Raw genomic sequence first — 17509 nt, 5'->3', positions numbered from 1 at the left:
GGTTTCTGGACATCTTTTCGAAACACTGCTGTTCTTAATTACACTGCGGGACACTAAAAGTCAGTTGTGCTCTTACCCCCCCTGCTGGAGAGCCCTGAGACCAGGACCAGGACCAGGACCAGGACCTGAAGAGGCCCGGGGTGTAAACCCCACTACACTACTTCATGTGTTGGCTTTTTTGTCTCCAACTTGATCTTTGAGCATCTGATGGTGCAGTTCGGGGCGTGTGGGGGAGGGAGGACGGGGTCGCTGGGGACGGCGGCCCGGGCTGCATCACTTTGGCGAGGCCTTAATTTGGTTTGTGAGGCGAGCCGCGGCGGACTCTCCCAGCAGAGATGGCTCTGTGTTTGTTTTGCGGGTGTGTAAATTAGCGGTAATTCGTTTGCTCAGTAATGACGTGGGAGAGCTAATTAGGGCAGCGTTGATGGCTGCATTAATTAGTCTCTAGTGTGCGATGCTAATGAGACCCTGATTCGGAGTGTATGTTTGCGTTCGCATGTGCACAAGTGTTAGGCCATGTATCTGTAAAGGCCTGCCACTCGAGGTCACGCCGTGAGGATTGCCATGTGGGAGTGTGAGTGTGCGAGTCAACATGTGTGTGTTTGTGTGTGGGAGGGATGCAGCAGGTCTGTATCTGCACATAAGATGTACTCCTGGTGGATCCACGACGGCCGGCTGAATAATGATCTCTCCACAGGACGCCGCGGCGAGGAGGCAGGGTCCGGTCACGCTGCTCTGGAACTTCGGCGCTACAGCTGAATCCACAATCATAAATTCACCCCCAAACGGACACACACACAAAAAAAAAACAACCCCAAAAACCCAGCAGGCACAAAACAGACAACACAGGAGGCCGTAATGGATGAAAGGCTGTTTTATAAGTGTGCTCAATGGCAGCTGCACTTCACAGATCAGAAGAATCCCTCCGTGTGCCATCGCAGCGGGCGGCGCCACGACTCCATGGCGTCTTCTCAGGGTGGCAGCTCGCCGTACGAAATCACAGCATTATTACTGTTGTGGCGTTCGTCACTGCAGCGGTGGAAGCCAAGCACACAGGAAGAAGGGGGGGGGGGGGGGGGGGGGCTGGCTTTAGTGCCTCAGCAGTGATCTATTCTAATCATATTTATTCATGAATATCCCGTTATACATAATCCATTGCTATTCCTGTTCGACTGTATCCTCTGCTGTTTCATGCTGTCGCTCATTTCTTCGCCTCCTCCACTTTCTCTTGTACAGCTGTGGAGCAAAAGAGAAATTTAAATCAGCCTGAGTGGCCGCTAGATCATCCTACCGGAAGACACCACAGCGCTCGAGAGTCGTCTGAAACTTTAAACTGACAAAACACAATAAGGTGATTTTTTTTTTTTTTTTTTTTTTTTTTTTTCGGCTAAAATTTCAACTGCAGCTTCACAGAGAGATCAGCGGGCCGGCTGAGGAGATGGAGATTTGTCACGCTGAGCTTTATTGAAGACTGTCAGGCAGCGAGAGACGCCAACTCGCCCCGTGACCCGAGCTGTGTTCCGGATCTGTTGCATTATGGGAAGAGAATTTCAAACTGCGTACCTCGAACCTCCAGCTTGCACTCCACCTCGTCCTGGCCGAGATCGTTGACGGCCCTGCAGGAGTACCTGCCGCCGTCGAACTTGCTCGGCTTGCGGATGTTCAGAGTCAGCACGCCCTGGTTGTTCTGCATCAGGAACTTGGGATCTTCACCGATGATCATGTTGTTCTTCATCCAAGTGATCTTTGGCTGAGGAACAGTGCGATGGAGGCGGAGGAGGGAGAGTGGAAACAGGTTGAGGGATGTTGTAAAGGGAGGAGAGCAGAAATTAGGTCAACATTTCAGCTTGACAAATCATGGCCGATTTGGCGTGATTAAAAAAAAAAACAACTGCTCCACCTCTTCAGACATAAGAAGACACTCCTGCTGCAGAGGCACCACAATCCTGCCTGACTGTTCTACACTCTCTGTTTGACACTTTAAACTTGTACGCTCGCTCTGAAAGACAGTAAGCGTGAAATCTGTGGCGTTTCCTCGCAGCAGGGTGACCAGAGGCCGGCGGCGGTGCTGCGGCGAAGAGCTTGTGTTTGTAAAGTGCAGCAGGGACATTATCAAATGTACATTCAGCTTTGTAGGCTTTGAATTAAAGTTTTATATATTTATATTTTTAAAAATGTCCTCCGGACCTACATCCATATATCTGTGACGAAGGATTTATTAAAAAAAAAAAAAAAAAAAAAAGCTAAACTCTGCTGAACAAAACATTTGACTGTTTACAAAAATTTTTTGTCCATAATCTGAACTTTGAACCACATTTCAGCGACGTGTTAAAGGTCCCTATGAAGAGTGTCACTCAGTCAGCCGATCAGAAAAGAGGCTCAGATCCTCTCTTCTGATTGGCTGTCAAAGAAACTGAGCGTTCTTTACCTTTAGACCGTCTGGACCTTTTTTTAAACAAGAATAAAGCAACAGCTGGAGCTTATTAAAGAAGTACCGAGGTTTGGTACCTTTGGGAAGCCGCGGACTGCACAGCTGATGGCGGCGGTGTAGCCGGCGATCACACTCCTGTCCACCAGCGGCGCTGTGAACTTGGGGGACCTGCACATGTCCTGCTCTTTGAAGGGGGCGGGGTTGTACTGCAGGCCTGGGTGGATGGAGAAGTGGCTCAGGTATGTATTTTTTAGAAACCCACAGCAAACAAGCTTGTTTCTGGGTCTTTATATCAGATTTCTGAAGTTGGACGAACACCGAATTAGTTCACGTTCGTCCGTTTTGTGCAAAATGATGATGAATCACGTGTCCACATCCTGCGGCACATTATCGAGATATAAACACACCACGTGTTTTTCATACATGTTGCAGCAAAAATAGAAAGAGAAAAGAAAGAATGCATCTTCCATCAATCTGATTATGTCCCACTGAAATATATAGATATATAAATTTAGCCAGTCTAGCAGCAAGTGTGTAAATGAAAGACCTTTTCTGTCAAAAATAAGAAATGAATTTATAATGAAGAGAAATCCACCGTTCAGTATAATGACGTGAATGTACGTGTTTTCCAGCAGCAGACACAGAATGTGACCTTCTTCTAAAGCAGAAGCTAAACTTTTATATGCATCCTGGTGAAATATTGAATTCAAACTGAACATTATCGTCTGATGATCACTCACTGTATGTGAACGGACCTTGATGAGAGCCAGAAGCGTTGATTTTGATATTGATGGACGTTAAAATAACAGCATGTGGAATAAGTGTGAACAACAAACTGCTGCAAGACGCTTATTTAATCACTGACTGTATTCTCCCTTTCATACTCCACCATTCTGTTACACCAGCAAATTGCATTAATTTCCAGATTATGATTTCAATTATCTAGAGAGGGACGTGACTTTTGTTGCGTCCCGAGGTCAGGTGGGCGACTGATCAACAATCCTCACAATTTTACAGGCCAGACTGCTCCTTGGAACACAAAAGAGATTGTCTGGTGGGCTGCCAAGTCTTCTGGTGGAGTGAGCAAATGCAATAGCACAACAACATTAGCAGCATTTGGCTGGTGGCAGGTGTTAATTTCCCAGCCTAGTTCCTCTCGTAATCCGCGGCCAGTATTAAATGTTATTTAACACTCTGTCAAAGAATATTTCCGTTTAGCACAATCAGCCTGGATTCGTTTTCCTTTATAGCATGTTAATGCAATTAATGACGACCAACAATTAATCAGAAGCAGCTCAACAGTTTGCATTCGTGCTGATTTCAGGTGAGTTGGTTTCTGCTGTGAGTGAACACGCTGTGGCCGTCACGTCGCCCTGAAGGGGTCTTATTACCTGTTTTGCAGATGACGGCGGTGTTCTTGCTGAAACCAGGATCATCGCTGAAGCCACAGATGTTTAAGCTGAAAACTCGAAAGGAATATTCGTTCCCCATGACCAGGTCGGACACAGTGCAGCTGGGCCTCCGGTTGTGCTCATAGACCGTGAACCACTCCTGATGTGAGGGAGGGGGGAGGGGGCAGAGGTTCAGAGAGGCTTAAAGCTCAGAGCTTCGGATCTGGATAAGAAGATTCTTCCATCCCCAGCTTCCATGTTCTTCTCGTCCGACTTCCAGTCTATTCAGGAGTCATGACCGTGACAGCGCAGCCAGCCTTTGCAGTTGCGTGATGAAAATTATGAGAACCATCATGAAGCTCCACTGCAGACTGCAAACAACCAAGCTGTCCCTTTTTTTATTCTTATTATTTTTATTGTTTATTGTCTTTCTCTCCAACACAAAATGAAGAATACTGGCAGATCAACCATTTGGCAAAAAACGTCAAACTGCCTGTTTAGTTTCTGATGACTTTTACTAGTTTTTGTTGCAGAAGCTCCAGAAGTCACCTCACCTGAACCCCCCGCCCCCCCCGTTCACCGTTCACCTGTACCTTAGTCTTCTTGTCAGACTTCTGAACCATGTAGCCAATAATCTCGCTGTTGCCATCGTCTTTGGGCGGCTTCCACTCCAGCGCGGCGTTGAAGCCCCAGACGTCGGTGACGTGGATGGCGATGGGAGGGCCCGGCTTTTCTGTGAGGAGACAGGAGTCGGAGGGATTTTTGGTGTGAAGCGATGAAACTCATTAGACAATCAGGAGCAGCAGAGAACAGACTGTACAGATAATAAACTCTCTCTGCCTGGCCGCGTGGAGATGCAGGAGAGTTTATAGAGGCGGAGAGATTGATAAACAGATCTGCAGCAGGGAAGTCCTGCAGAGAGGGAGAAATCAGCACTTACAGCAGAAGAGATAAAAAAAGAAAAATCAAAAAAACGTAGGGATTAGCAAAAGGAAAAGACAAAAGTGGGTGATTGATGCATTTATTACTGCAGGAACTGTTGGCGCAGAGCTGGCCAACTGAGAAATAGCACTTTGTCTGGCCAGATTACAAAGCGGAAGAATGCGGCGTGTTTATCATCGATCCGTCTGTGTGGCCTGAATGCAGCGCAGCACAAAAATACTGCACAACATAGTAATGTATTTGTCATTAATCTTGCTCCGCACACGCTCCTCTGTGGAAGTACAGCAGCTCTGCCGTTCTGGTTTAATCCTTCCTGTTCCTGTCTCGTGCTGAACGAGCGCAGTGACACATCAGCTGAGGAGGAGGAGTGTGGGGGGGCATCGCAGGCCTCTCATTAACTCAACCTTCTCAGAAGAGAAAGTGACAGAGTAGCCCTCAAAATCCAAACTTAATCCCGGTCTACAAGTAAATAATCCCAGCAGAGCCCTGCCAAATAATCCGCCCCGGCAGCCTGACCCGGGGAGACGAGCCGTAAGGTGAAGAATGAGCTGGAGGCTGCGGTGGCAGCGCAGGAGCTCGGATTAGTGCTTTGATGATTTCCTACTTGGAGCCGAAGATCCTCGAGAGTATGAAATTAGGAATTATCATCAAAATTAAAAAAAGGTTTACTGACCTACGACCTGGATGAATATGTCAGCGCTGTCCATCATGTTCTCGATCTGCACGGACAGCGTGTACTTCCCGGAGTGCCTCCTCTCAGCTGTGCGGATGAAGAGGATGCTGTCCACGTCGCTGGTGCGAGTTCCCACCGTGTTGTCATCGAGGGGGGCGCCATCTTTGAACCAGGTCACGATGGGGCGGGGCTTACCCTGCAGAGAGAGACATGACATTCAGAGATTGATCAGCTTTTGGTTTCAGCTATAGGAAGGAAACGTGTTCTACCATGAGCCTCGCCCTCTGTCTCCAAACATGCTTTTCATCTTTCTCTTTCAGAGGCGAGCGGAGCTGAGTATTTTTATTTAGAACAATGGCTTCCCCCCCTTTGCCGCTTATGCTTCACTTCTCTTCACCATTACAACAATTTGCGAGCTGCTGTCAAATGATGTGATGCTCCGTGTGCCCTTTGAGCTCCTGCTCTCTCTGCTCCTCGCAGGGTTTACAGATCTGATTTGCATTTCAGAGGGAAAAGGAAGAGCCTCACCAGTCTGCAGAAGAAGGGAAGTCTCCAGCTTCTCTTTAGTCATTTCCAAGAACATGCCAGCGAAGAGCGTTTGGATTTGTTACTGAGGCCATTAATGAAAACAGGCTGCCTTAAATGCATCTCTCGCCTGTTTTCTTGGCCCAGTTGAGATTGTACTTCAGATAAACCACTCCAGACTTCACTTGAAGCGCCTGTGCGATGACCTATTTTATGTGGATCATGGAGTGGCTTTTTGGACTTCTGCTGCATTTTTGTACTTTTCAGAATGAACCAAATTTAGTTTCAAATGCTTCCGAGTCGAACGTGGCCGTTTAGCACGAGGTTAGCGTGGCAAACAACCTTGTAATCTTTGTTATGGAGCTGCAAATCTGTTTTGAGTCGTCATGAAAAAACTAAAAAATAAAAAGAGGGCTTGGACGAACCTGGAAGGGGATGACCAAGTTGATCTTCTCGCCCACAGTTTTGATGAGTTTGGTTCTCAGCTGGCGAGGCAGGCGGATCTTCGGATTCTCTGGGTGGTGAACAGCGAGGGAGAAGATGAGTGACGTCGTTATTGTGTTTCATTCATTTTACTGCAGCTAACACTCAGTGATGATTATTAAACTGGGTTTCTGTCAGAGCTGGACCTGATGTGGATTTCAGATAAAATCCATTTTAAAATATGAACTACATGTAAATTTCTGTTTCATATCATTGACATTTGAATTGATGAAATGAATTGGCTCCGTTATCTTTGAAACATTAAGAGTTGTCGTAATTTAGCTTCATAATGAGAAGAAGAAGGCGGTAAATCTGACCCACGATCTCTCTGATAGTGACGGCCTGGGTAAGAGTGGCAGGAGGGCTGCGGCCGGCGATGTTGACGGCCGTGACTCTGAACAGCATCTTCTCCCCCGCTGGGAGACCCTTCACCCTGTAAATGTTCTTGGACACCAGGTCCTCGTTAGCCTGGACCCACTGGTCACCTGAGGGACGAGATCAGAGGAAATCGGGGGGGGGGGGGGGGGTTCTGGATTTCAGACACACTAAGACTTCTTATCTTTACATTGTTGATTATGGTTGACACATTTTAGAAGCTCGTTTCACTTCTGGAGCTTCTTCAGAACAATCGGTTCTGCTCGCTGTCTTTTCCTTCAACACACGCTGTAACCCCACAAACTAATGAGTCCTTCCTTAATTTAATGATGTGATCCGGCCGTGACAGTAAAACTTGGTTATCATTGTGGGAAGTCAGACAAACGTGCTAATGACTGCAGTTCACATTAGAGCAGATTGGCACACTTTTGGTTTTGGAAAGGAGGCTAAAAAACTCATACGCAGCATTTTGGCGTGCGGAGAAACTGAAAAGCTTCCTGAGCATACGACCAGACTTCTGGGTTCAGCTGAAACTAAATGAGCCTCACAACCTTAATGAAGTGCAAAAGTTTCCGTTTCGGACAAAGAGCTATGCTGAATTAATAATCAGATTTAACGCAGCCATCAGCTACGATGACAAACAGACACTTACTTCCTTCTTTGCAGTACTCGATGATGTATCCGTCGATGCCGCCTGCTCCGATTTTCTCTGGAGGACGCCACTTGAGCGCGCAGGTAGTGTCTGTCACATCATCTACCATGAGCCGAGTGGGCTCGCTGGTGGGGGCTGAGAGAGATGGCAGCTAATTAATACGTTAATACCCGGTGTAAATAGGATGGGAGGTAGGTTAAGCTGCCTCAATGAGCATTGTGTGCAAAACCTCTCCTAATTAACCGTTCTGCTAATGACAAAATGGCCACGCACCGATGGGCATGAAGGGCTTGGAGCTCGCGCTGGGCTGAGAGATGCCGATGTCGTTGACTGCGAATACTCTCATCTCATAAAGGACGCCTTCAATCATCTTCTTCGCCTCGTACGTGGTGGACTCGTAAACATCAAAGTTGAGCTTGGTCCATCTGGCTGAGCCCGTCTTCTTCCTCTCCATCAGGTACCCTGGAGGAGGAGGCATCAGCAGACGGCGACGTCGTTAATAAAAGCAGCACTGCAGCGTAATAAACAGAGAGGCGTCTAAAGTGCTGTTCCCTCCTGGGAGGAAGGCATCAGCCGCGTGTTTCCGGGGTACCTTTAATGGGAACGCCGCCGTCAAACGAGGGAGCGTCCCATTGGATCATGGCTGAGTCCTCGCCAACTGACATGCATTTGATGTTCTCAGGAGGGTTGGGCACATCTGGAGGAGCCGGTTACAGTCAGAAATGGAAAGAGAGGAGCAGAGACAGTGTGAGGAAACGATCTCCTTTAAGCCTTTAAAAAGCAGAAAGGAAAGTCACCTTTTTTTAGTCTTATTTCTAATCACTGTGCGCTCTCTAACAGATTTTTCTCCTTACATGCACATTCAGACACAGATGATACGTCAGCAGCTTTTATGGGGTTCACTATCACTGCCAAGGACGCTTTATAATACAGACCGGAGGAGGCGGGAATCAAACCACCGACCTTCTGATTGGAGGTTGGCCCTTTTTTTAATTTTTTTTAAAACTCCTGAGCCACAAAACATAATTTATGTGAAGTGTCAGATCAGCTTTTTTCTTTGGGGGGGGGATATTTCTTTATTTTATTGTGACGAAGGCAGTGTGCAGAGAAAGGACTAACAAAGTTCCAGTAATTGGTTCTTATTCATGAGCTGGATGAGCGTACGACTAAGGTATATCTGATTTGTTATATTTTTTTTATATTTTTAAGAGCATGCTGGTCAGTTTGTGTTGATTTGTCGCATCCTGAGTGCTTTTATCTAGTCTGAATACACGACAAGCTGCAGCATGAAAAGTTCAGCTCATTGTGATTAAAAAAATAAAAGAGAAGCCACCGACCGACGACCTTGATGAAGAGTTTGGCCTTGTCCTCCCCAGCAGGGTTGGTCACGGTGATGGAGTAGAAGCCCTCGTCGTCTTTCTCCGCCCCCTCGATCACAAAGCTGCTCACGGTCTTCTTGGTCTCCACACGGACCCGTCCCTCGTCATTGGACACCTCCTGCCGCACCAACAGACAGAACAAAGGACGCCACAATGAAAGGTGATTCAGTTGAAGTTTCATTCTGCTGACTGACGTGCAGAGGTGGAGAGTATCTGATGTTGTGTTTGAGCTGAGAATCCTCACCTGCTCTCCCTTCATCCAGCACACGGTGGGCGCCGGCTCCCCGGTGATCTCCACATCGAGGCGGAGTTTGTTTCCTGCCACCACAGTGATGGTGTTCTTGCTGCCGGCGCCGCTGGTGTCCAGGTGGATTTTGGGAGGATCTTTGGCAGAAAGGACACGACGGGAGGAGGAAGGCGACTCAGGTTAGAAAGATGACGCTCATTTGATGGTTTTGGATAGAAACTTTATCATAATCAAGACAGAAGTTAGTGAGTGCTTCCTTCCTTTACTTCAGTGTAACTTATAAGTTAGTGAACTTGTACTCGTTATTTAAATGGAGAGTATAATCCAGTTTGTTTCCTAGAAAACATATCTGAAGTTGTACAAACAATGTTTCCAGCAGACACGCACCTTGTCGTGGAACGTAGTCAATCTTGATCTCTGTGGAACAAATTGTACAAACTCGGTGAACTCGTCTTTAGAAAAATTCAGAAGGTCCTTATTTTGGTTTGCACGTCGCTCTCACCCAGGAAGTTGAGTTTGGCAGACAGAGAAAGCGCGTAACCGTCGGGGACGAACGTGTAATCTCCGGCGTCCGAAGGCTTCACGTCATCAATCGTCAGCTTGTGGACTCTGGGGGACGTGTGACCAGACGTTACCAGGGAGACAACACTCGTTGTGACCCGCAATTATGCAAAAGGCAGTTGCCCTGGCAACGTGCTGCATGAGGCAATATGGCAGAGTGAGAAAGGCACTAAATGGCTTTCACCTTGTGTGACCGCTGTCGCTCTGAGAGAAGGATTACTGAGAGAAACATCAAGTCCTCGGGGTGTGTGTGTGTGTGTGTGTGTGTGTGTTTGACTTTATTTGTGTTTAGAATCCAAAAAATGGGTCAAACAACTCAGAAAACCTGGACAGACAACACTGTGTGTGCCATGCGTGACAACAGAATACCTCCCGATGTGCAACATTTTGATTCGATCGCTGGCCTTGACTTCGACGCCGTCCTTGAACCATTTCCCCGTCACTTTTTCATCAGACACTTCGCACTTGAATACAGCCTGTTCAGCAGCCTTCACTGTCAGGTCAGCGATGCTCTGCAGAACCTCCAGCTCCTTATCTGCAGAAAACACACCAGCACACATCAGGGCCTATTGTTGCTCTGCAGCCCACTTTGACCGGCGTCAGGTAGAAGTGTGTGACAGAATCACAGCTGAATCACACATGCTGCCAATATTTATTAGCATGAAACATAAGATGAAAATGATTTAAATTCCTCGTCATTTCTGCTCCTGTTTTTTTTCGAGGTGCATGAACTAAACTCTCATGTTTGTCCAGCTTATCTTAGGAGAGCGACGGAAAACAGAGAGAAACTGGCTAATTTCAGCTTCCACCACAATGAAATCGTGTATTCACTGTGTAGACACAGAGATGATTCAGACCAGTTGGGTTTCCATCCAGATCTTGTTCTCCCGGTCGTCAGCGGCAGCACGGCTCACAGTAATGAGCCGGCCCTCCCTGATTTCGGGGTCCACCTCGTGCAGTCAGTCTATTTAGCCATTTATGCTGCGACACAAAGTTCATATTGGCCACCTGGTGCACTCCAACCGCGACCGGAGCGTTCCAGTCTGGAGGAAGGCCAGACGTCTCCTCGCATTCAAATCAATTTCAGAGATTCATCCGGCTTGATTTTCAGCAGAGACAGGCCAGCTATCCGAAGGGCGAGATGGGGCCTCGCCATCGTGAAAGAAAATCAGCATGGCGAATAATATGGTGAACAACTGATACACAAGATTAATGAAGTGAGACTAATTATGACGCGAGTAATGACTAATTTATAGCTTTTCATGCCTGTCAGAAGGGAAAACATCAACATGGGCTGATGTGTAAATTCTCCAGTTCCCAATTTGAACCGTGAAGGAAAAGCTAGTTAGTAAACTTGATAAATCTGGAACTTCCTGCTTCCTGCCAGCCCTCAGGACTTTATCCTAAAGGTCCCATTCTTTAACAATACTACCACAAACTCTCAGTGTTTCCTGTAAGGTTGGATCGGGGCCCCTTTGTTGTGACATCACAATGTAATGGAAGTGCAGATGGCTTGTTTTAAGGCCCGCGGTGTTTATCTGTTTGTTTGTTTGTTTGTTTGTTTTTAAGCGGTCCTATCCCGGTTTGATGGCATTTCCACGTCGCGTTTCAAGGTGATTTCGTAAGAGGCGGCTCACAATTCAAGTTCTTACTTGTTTGGAGGAAATGTCATTGACTGACAGCGTCAAACAAAAAGAAAAGAAAAGAAGAGTTACCTTCAACTTCCAATTCTGCCTTCGACTCTCCACCGTTGGTAAAAACCTGGTACATCCCAATATCTTCCTTAGTTGCTTCATTTATGATTAAGATGTGCCTCTTCCCGTCTTTTTTAAACCTGTACTTTGAACCTGCCGTGTCTCTGTTTATCTCAACTCCATCTTTCATCCTGAGGAGAAAACACACACACACACACACACACACGCTTTAGTGACACTTGAACACACAGAGAGAAGAGACGACGAGCTGATTGACACGTCTGCGATGTTCTGCTTGGCTTGAGCCTTCAGGGATCACAAGGTTTATGCACATTTTTAAAGATGGTGCAGAAGTTCTTCAAATGTACTGCAATCAAAGGCGTTCAAAAATAGTTCATTTTTCAGAATAAAATGTTATTCCTTCCAAACAATAGTAATTTTCCAGCGGAGGAAGTTTTCCGTCAGAACCAGAATATGCCATGAATCCCCCGCAGGAAATGTGGTAATATAACAATAATAACAATAACACTTATATCATTTAATTAAGTCCTGCTCCAGCCTGACTTCAGCCCCCAGAAAAATGGGTAAACTATATGTAAAAACAGGATGAACATAATTTTTTTAAATAAAAAGTAAACAACGGCGGGGCGGCTGACACAGCGTTGGTGGTTATGATAATTCAGACTGCAGATCTCCACACTGACAAGGCTTTCCATTTATTTTTGCCCCACACTTTGCAAGCTTACGAGATTGATTTTGTAGGTTTGTGATGCATGGAATGCTTTACGTCTGTTCTTCGTTGACGGGGGCGGCGCTGAGCCGAATTTAACCTCTAGCTACAGTTAAATATTTGGCATTTGGTATGTAAGTGCTGCCGTCAGTACCTGGAAATACTTCCATTAAAATGGAATGGCGCAGGTACGTATAGCGCGTACCTCTGAGGCCAAACAATCCTGAACAGACTCATAAATGTCAACAGCATTTATATCGAGACGCAGGTATTATTTACTGAGAAATTGATGAACATCTCCTGAAAATGATCTCTTTTTCGGTGTGTGATCCTGCTGACAAACCAACAAAGAAATGAGCTGAGGTGAAAGCACAACCGGAGGTAATAAATACAACATCCAGGAGACTGACATGATGTCGTAAGATAACGGTGAGTAATCTCCTACGTGAGCTGTGCCAACACTTCCCTTCAGACTTTTTACTTGTTTTACAAGGCCGCAAATGTTTGTGAGCGGTGGACGAACCGTCTGTGGTTATTACTGACCAAATGACGTTGGCCCCTTCCTCGGACACTTCCACCTCGAACTCCACCCTCTCCCCCACCACGGTGTGGACGTCGTCCAGCAGCTTGGTGATGGTGATCGGAGGCTCTGGGGAGGAAACGGAGCAGCCTTCAGCCAAACAAACAGTCCTGAGGTTTTTTTAATCAGCTGCGTGACATAAATCAGCCGCTGAATGCGTCTACGGAAGATGAGTGGTGGACGGAGGAAGTTCGGTGCTCGTGGGAAACGCAGGGCTGGAAGGTATCAGCACTTGAGCAGGGTGAGTAATGCACTTACACAGGGCATGAAAAACAAACTAAAATGTTCTGGCACATGCAAAAATCCTTGACTAGGCTGTCCAGGTGAAACGTGGTGAGCTGCAGTTTCAGCCACAGTTCATCTCCCATTAATGGCTCCAAGAATGAATTTTCTCCTTTCAGATTTGAGCTATATTCAGTTCTGATGTTGGGTTGTATTTTCCAGCCCTACGAGTTCATTTTAGTTAACTGCATTTGCGCTCTTCGTTTTATTTTGAGGCTCTGTGAATACGTCTGCTCTCAATATGCAGGAAAGCATAAATGATCTGCGTTTTATGCTCCTAAAGTTGCCGTCAGTTCCACCGAACAGCTCCGTCTGCAGTCAGGTGGTGTGACCACATGTCATGATGCTTGATGCTCAGCTATTTGTCATCATCATCATCAGCGCCCCTCCGGACGCCTCAGCCAGAGAGCCCAGAGACCCCCGAGCCTCCGTCACACCACCGCACACAAACACCGACCATCTGCCCGTCTGACTGCCGGCATCACAAACCTTTTCTTTGGTAAAAGCGGCTTTGAAGTTACTTTTGTCGTCTGGTGAAGAGCTCACCCTCGTGCACGGCCTTTGATAACGTGGAAGCAGGATGGTCGGCAAAAAGCACAGAGGGATTAATATAGCAGCAGCAGCAGCAGCAGACCCAATTACATCTATTAAAACCCCTCAAAAAAAGACCAGAGATATAATCACCAGAGTTAGATGAACTCTGCAAACACAAAGTTAGTTTGTCAAATATCACACAAAGTTCTTTAAAACTAGAATAAAAATATAAATATATTTAGGCTTCTCTGGAAGTTTTTGTTTTTGGATTATAATACTGACATGCAACAAGTGTTGGCCGTCAGAAACACACATCTCACTCAGGCTCTAATAAATGCGCACACAATCGAACACCCCACAAAGGCAACAATACATGACAAAACAAAAAAAATTTCACACGTAACGTATCCATTAAAAATGAGCGAGCGGAAAACAGAGCTGCTGTTGTGGCATGAAAGCGTCGAAATAACCAGATGACAAACAAAGACACACAAAAGGGAGCAGAGCTGTCAGGCCTCTCGGCGCTCAAATGACGTTTTCTAAAGCGAGCAGGAAAAGATCCTCTCTGAAGGATTCCTCCAAAGACGGTGACTCATATACCTTTGACAAAAACCTCGGTGAAGCTCTTATCCTCCCCGACCACGCACTCGTATGCTGCGTCATCCGAAAGGTTGCACTTGTTGATAGTGAGTGTCCGTTTGTTGCCCACGCTCTCAAACACATACCTGGATGCACGAGGACAACGGGGGAAGATTATACGAGGAGGATGAAAACCAAATGAGGAGAGAGAGACAAAGACAGAGACAGAGAGAGAGAGAGAGAAATAATAAAGAACAACTGCTTACAGCAAATCCACGACACAATCATACTGAAAGGGCCAGAAGACAATGGAGTGACTCACAATTACCAAACAAAAGAAAGAAGCTACGCATTATAGTAAAGACAGACACACACACGCAAGATCTCACTAACACGCATTTGGGATGTTGTACAAACATCCATGACAAACATCAAAGAACTACATCGCACGTAATAGGGGGGTAGTCATGGGAAAGATTCCCATGGCAACGAGCCGCGAGCGTTTACATCATCAGACGACTAACAGCCAAAAACTGAATGGATAGTTACCGAGTGTGCAGCACCGATATATATCTGTGGCAGCAAAGTGGTCTTACGTTTGAATGTTGAACAAATGACGGCCGCTGCTGTGGGAGAAGCCACGTTCGCCGGCTCTCCAGTTTCAAAAATAATAATCAAAACCTAAAACCAACAGCCGCTGACAAAGCCTTGTGTGTCTTGGAAAAGCTGACATTTCAGTGAATTGATCACAACTCATACAGCTCTCTATATTTGGGTTAGTTTGAAGTAAAATAATATTTAAATACCTCCACCATGCCTGTTAGCTGCTTATTCAGTTTTCAGAGCTGTCACACGAGACAGAGAGCTTCAGATCTAACAAGACATCTTCCAGTAAAAGTATCTTGCACAAAAAATCTATTAGAGCTTTATATTTACCTTCAAATAACCTCTGGGTGGAAAACTTTCCATTTAAATGGTTCGCTGAATAGCAGAAGGATAAATGAAATGCTGAAATATAACACGATAAAAGTAATTTTTCTTCCTCATCGCTCCACTTTTCTCAGAGGAATAAGCTAAAGTAAATGATCTGAATGTGAACAGACAGCTGAGTCCCAACAAATCGATTTCTGTTTTTATCTGACTAATCGTTGTCTGGTTCCCAATAAAAACGACAATGGAAAACTAAATGAGAATCCTTTTCTACATAAAGGGGAAACAAATCCACATTTTTTACTCTCTGCCCGACACACAACTGTGTGAAAACACCAGGTGATGAAATACTGAGTAACTGTTCGCAGTAAGTTTATAATTCAATTCAATTCTGTTTCCTGGACAACATTCAAAGTTTATCATCTTAAAGCCGCCAAATGCAGCAGCGGTTTGTTTAAAATGAAATAAAGACGTCCTGCTAAAAGTCTGTAAACTAAAACGCTTGATTCGTTGGAGTTTCTGTTCAGGGATAATTACTCAAAGTTGCATTGAAGGTCGGCCTGCTAACGCGGGAACAATGTTAGCTCCATAAGCTAAACAATCACGCTAACGAGCCTAGCACAGTTAGCTATTAGCCTGTGAGCTAGCCCGCAGCAGCGCCTCAGTGCTAACGGCGTAAAAAGCTGAAGTTAAACTCCAACCTGCTGACTTCTGGTTCAGCCGTGAAACCACATTTAAATTCTTAAAGTCACGACTTCAAGTGACTTCAAAACAGTTTATTCACTGTTTAAGTTTTAATGACACCGTTTCTCATCGGGCTCAGGAGGAGGTTTTTTTTTGTTTGTTTTTTTTTTATATTACAGCTCTGTTTTTACGTAAATGTCACGCCTTAGAAGAGCTACGTTTGATTTGATGTTTGAGGAAGAAACACGTTTAGTACACAACACATTTCACACACACACACACACACACACACACACACACACACAGGGATATAGGATACACCACAGTGCATGTCCAAAATGCTCACTTGGCTGACGGTTTGATTTCCTGTCCGTTTTTCAGCCACTTGACCTGAGCGTTGGCGTCGGTCAGCTCCACGCTGAGCTGGATCCTCTTCCCTTTGTCCACGGAGTAGGCGGAGTCCAGCTTCCTGATGAAAGCTGAGCATAAACTGTCCAATTAGTATAATTCAGCCGCCGCTTTAACACCCAGCAGAGAGCACATGCCAGCCCATAATCCACCTGTCGCCCCCGGCTATGTGACCGCCCCCTCGAGGCCTTTAAACGCTGCTGCGACTTACGGCCTCTTGCTTTACTGAGCCCTCGACTGCTCTTTCACTTTAAGCCTTCTCACCGTCGCTCTTCTTGGGCTCCACCTTCTTCATCTTCTTCAGCCTCTTCAGCATGCCCCTCAGGTCGGTGATGCCGTACTGGAAGGCGATCTTCTCGTAGTCGCAGGGCTTGGCCGCCTTCAGGATCTCCCAGACGTCCACCTCCTCTTTGGGCTCCTCCTGTTTCTTCTCCCTGATTACGTGCACATAATGCCACGGTGAACGATATCAACATTCAATATGGCTGAATTTGGGAGAGGCGTCGCTCTCACCTCTTCTTGAGCAGCGCGCTGAAGTCGAGCTCGCCAGCATCCTCATCTGCATCTCCACTGGAGGTGGAATTAAAGAGATTATCACAATATGTTTATAAATCTGAGCTATTTCAACACTCTGGTGAAAGGGGGTAGCCAGAAAACAGCATTAATAATACTCAGCAACAAATCCACTTTCGGTCCACTTTACACAGACCCATAAATAGGCACCAAAATTACAAGACACAATTATAATCCCAACAAAGATAAGACGATCAAATACAACAGCACAGAGTGGACTCTAATGAATTCAGTGCCTGTGGGTTTGGGTTTTTTTTTTTTTTTTTTCGTGTTGCGTTCAGATAGATGCAAAAATAGGATGTGTGAGAACATAAAGCAGAGCGTCTGATGAGGATTACCAGTTACCAGCACGTCCTAAATTCAAGTGACAGAAACCACAATGGAAAATCAACATGTAAGCGACAGACAAGGAACACAAACAGCACTCATCACAGGAGGCGGAAGTAAGCATCACTTGATTATTATTATTATTATTAATATTATTATTAGCATCATGTATAACTGAAAGTGACGTTAGTGTGTCAGTGGATGGATTTACACGTTTGAGAGTCAAGCTAAAAGGGAATAAAATGCGAGCTTCTCAGAGGAAGGGAAACGTGGTGTGTGCCCATAAATCCTTTATTGCCCCTCATGTGCACACGTGCAAGCGATGGGGGAAAAAAACGCATGCGGCCTTGAGTCATCAGTCACCCTCTTGTGCTCAGCAAGGTGACAAGTACTATATGTGGCACACGCCAGTAAACGTCTGCAGGCTGGAGGGCTTGTTGGTTTCCCGCTGCGAGCGCTTTTTGGCAGCTCCTTTACAGTACGGAGTGTGTTCTCCTGGCGAGGCTGCGGCTCGTTCAGGCCTGTCGGA

General features: G+C 46.0%; 1 protein-coding gene across 6 annotated transcripts in view; it reads right to left on the bottom strand.

Annotated features, from left to right (window-relative positions):
* Positions 1-859: 859 nt before the first annotated feature.
* The window catches only part of mybpc2a (myosin binding protein Ca), a 38254-nt gene continuing 21604 nt past the window's right edge, over positions 860-17509 (bottom strand). For 5 of the 6 annotated variants that reach the window (XM_029507823.1, XM_029507821.1, XM_029507819.1 and 2 more), the window contains 21 exons: positions 16594-16650; positions 16345-16514; positions 16019-16151; positions 14080-14204; positions 12627-12732; positions 11375-11544; positions 10029-10194; positions 9601-9707; positions 9486-9515; positions 8810-9235; positions 8065-8169; positions 7746-7934; positions 7473-7607; positions 6763-6930; positions 6388-6476; positions 5438-5633; positions 4416-4555; positions 3823-3982; positions 2509-2645; positions 1564-1750; positions 860-1236 (listed from right to left, as the gene is read on the bottom strand). In XM_029507823.1, coding sequence (XP_029363683.1) covers positions 1202-1236; positions 1564-1750; positions 2509-2645; positions 3823-3982; positions 4416-4555; positions 5438-5633; positions 6388-6476; positions 6763-6930; positions 7473-7607; positions 7746-7934; positions 8065-8169; positions 8810-9235; positions 9486-9515; positions 9601-9707; positions 10029-10194; positions 11375-11544; positions 12627-12732; positions 14080-14204; positions 16019-16151; positions 16345-16514; positions 16594-16650 — 3031 coding nt within the window. In that variant the 3' untranslated portion in view covers positions 860-1201. The remainder of the gene's footprint in view (positions 1237-1563; positions 1751-2508; positions 2646-3822; positions 3983-4415; positions 4556-5437; positions 5634-6387; positions 6477-6762; positions 6931-7472; positions 7608-7745; positions 7935-8064; positions 8170-8809; positions 9236-9485; positions 9516-9600; positions 9708-10028; positions 10195-11374; positions 11545-12626; positions 12733-14079; positions 14205-16018; positions 16152-16344; positions 16515-16593; positions 16651-17509) is intronic. The other variant, XM_029507824.1, reaches the window with a different exon arrangement.

Source organism: Echeneis naucrates, chromosome 8, assembly GCF_900963305.1.
Source record: "Echeneis naucrates chromosome 8, fEcheNa1.1, whole genome shotgun sequence".
Taxonomy (NCBI): domain Eukaryota; kingdom Metazoa; phylum Chordata; class Actinopteri; order Carangiformes; family Echeneidae; genus Echeneis; species Echeneis naucrates.
Note: the sequence above shows the minus strand (reverse complement) of the source record. Positions and strands in the feature narration are given on the sequence as shown.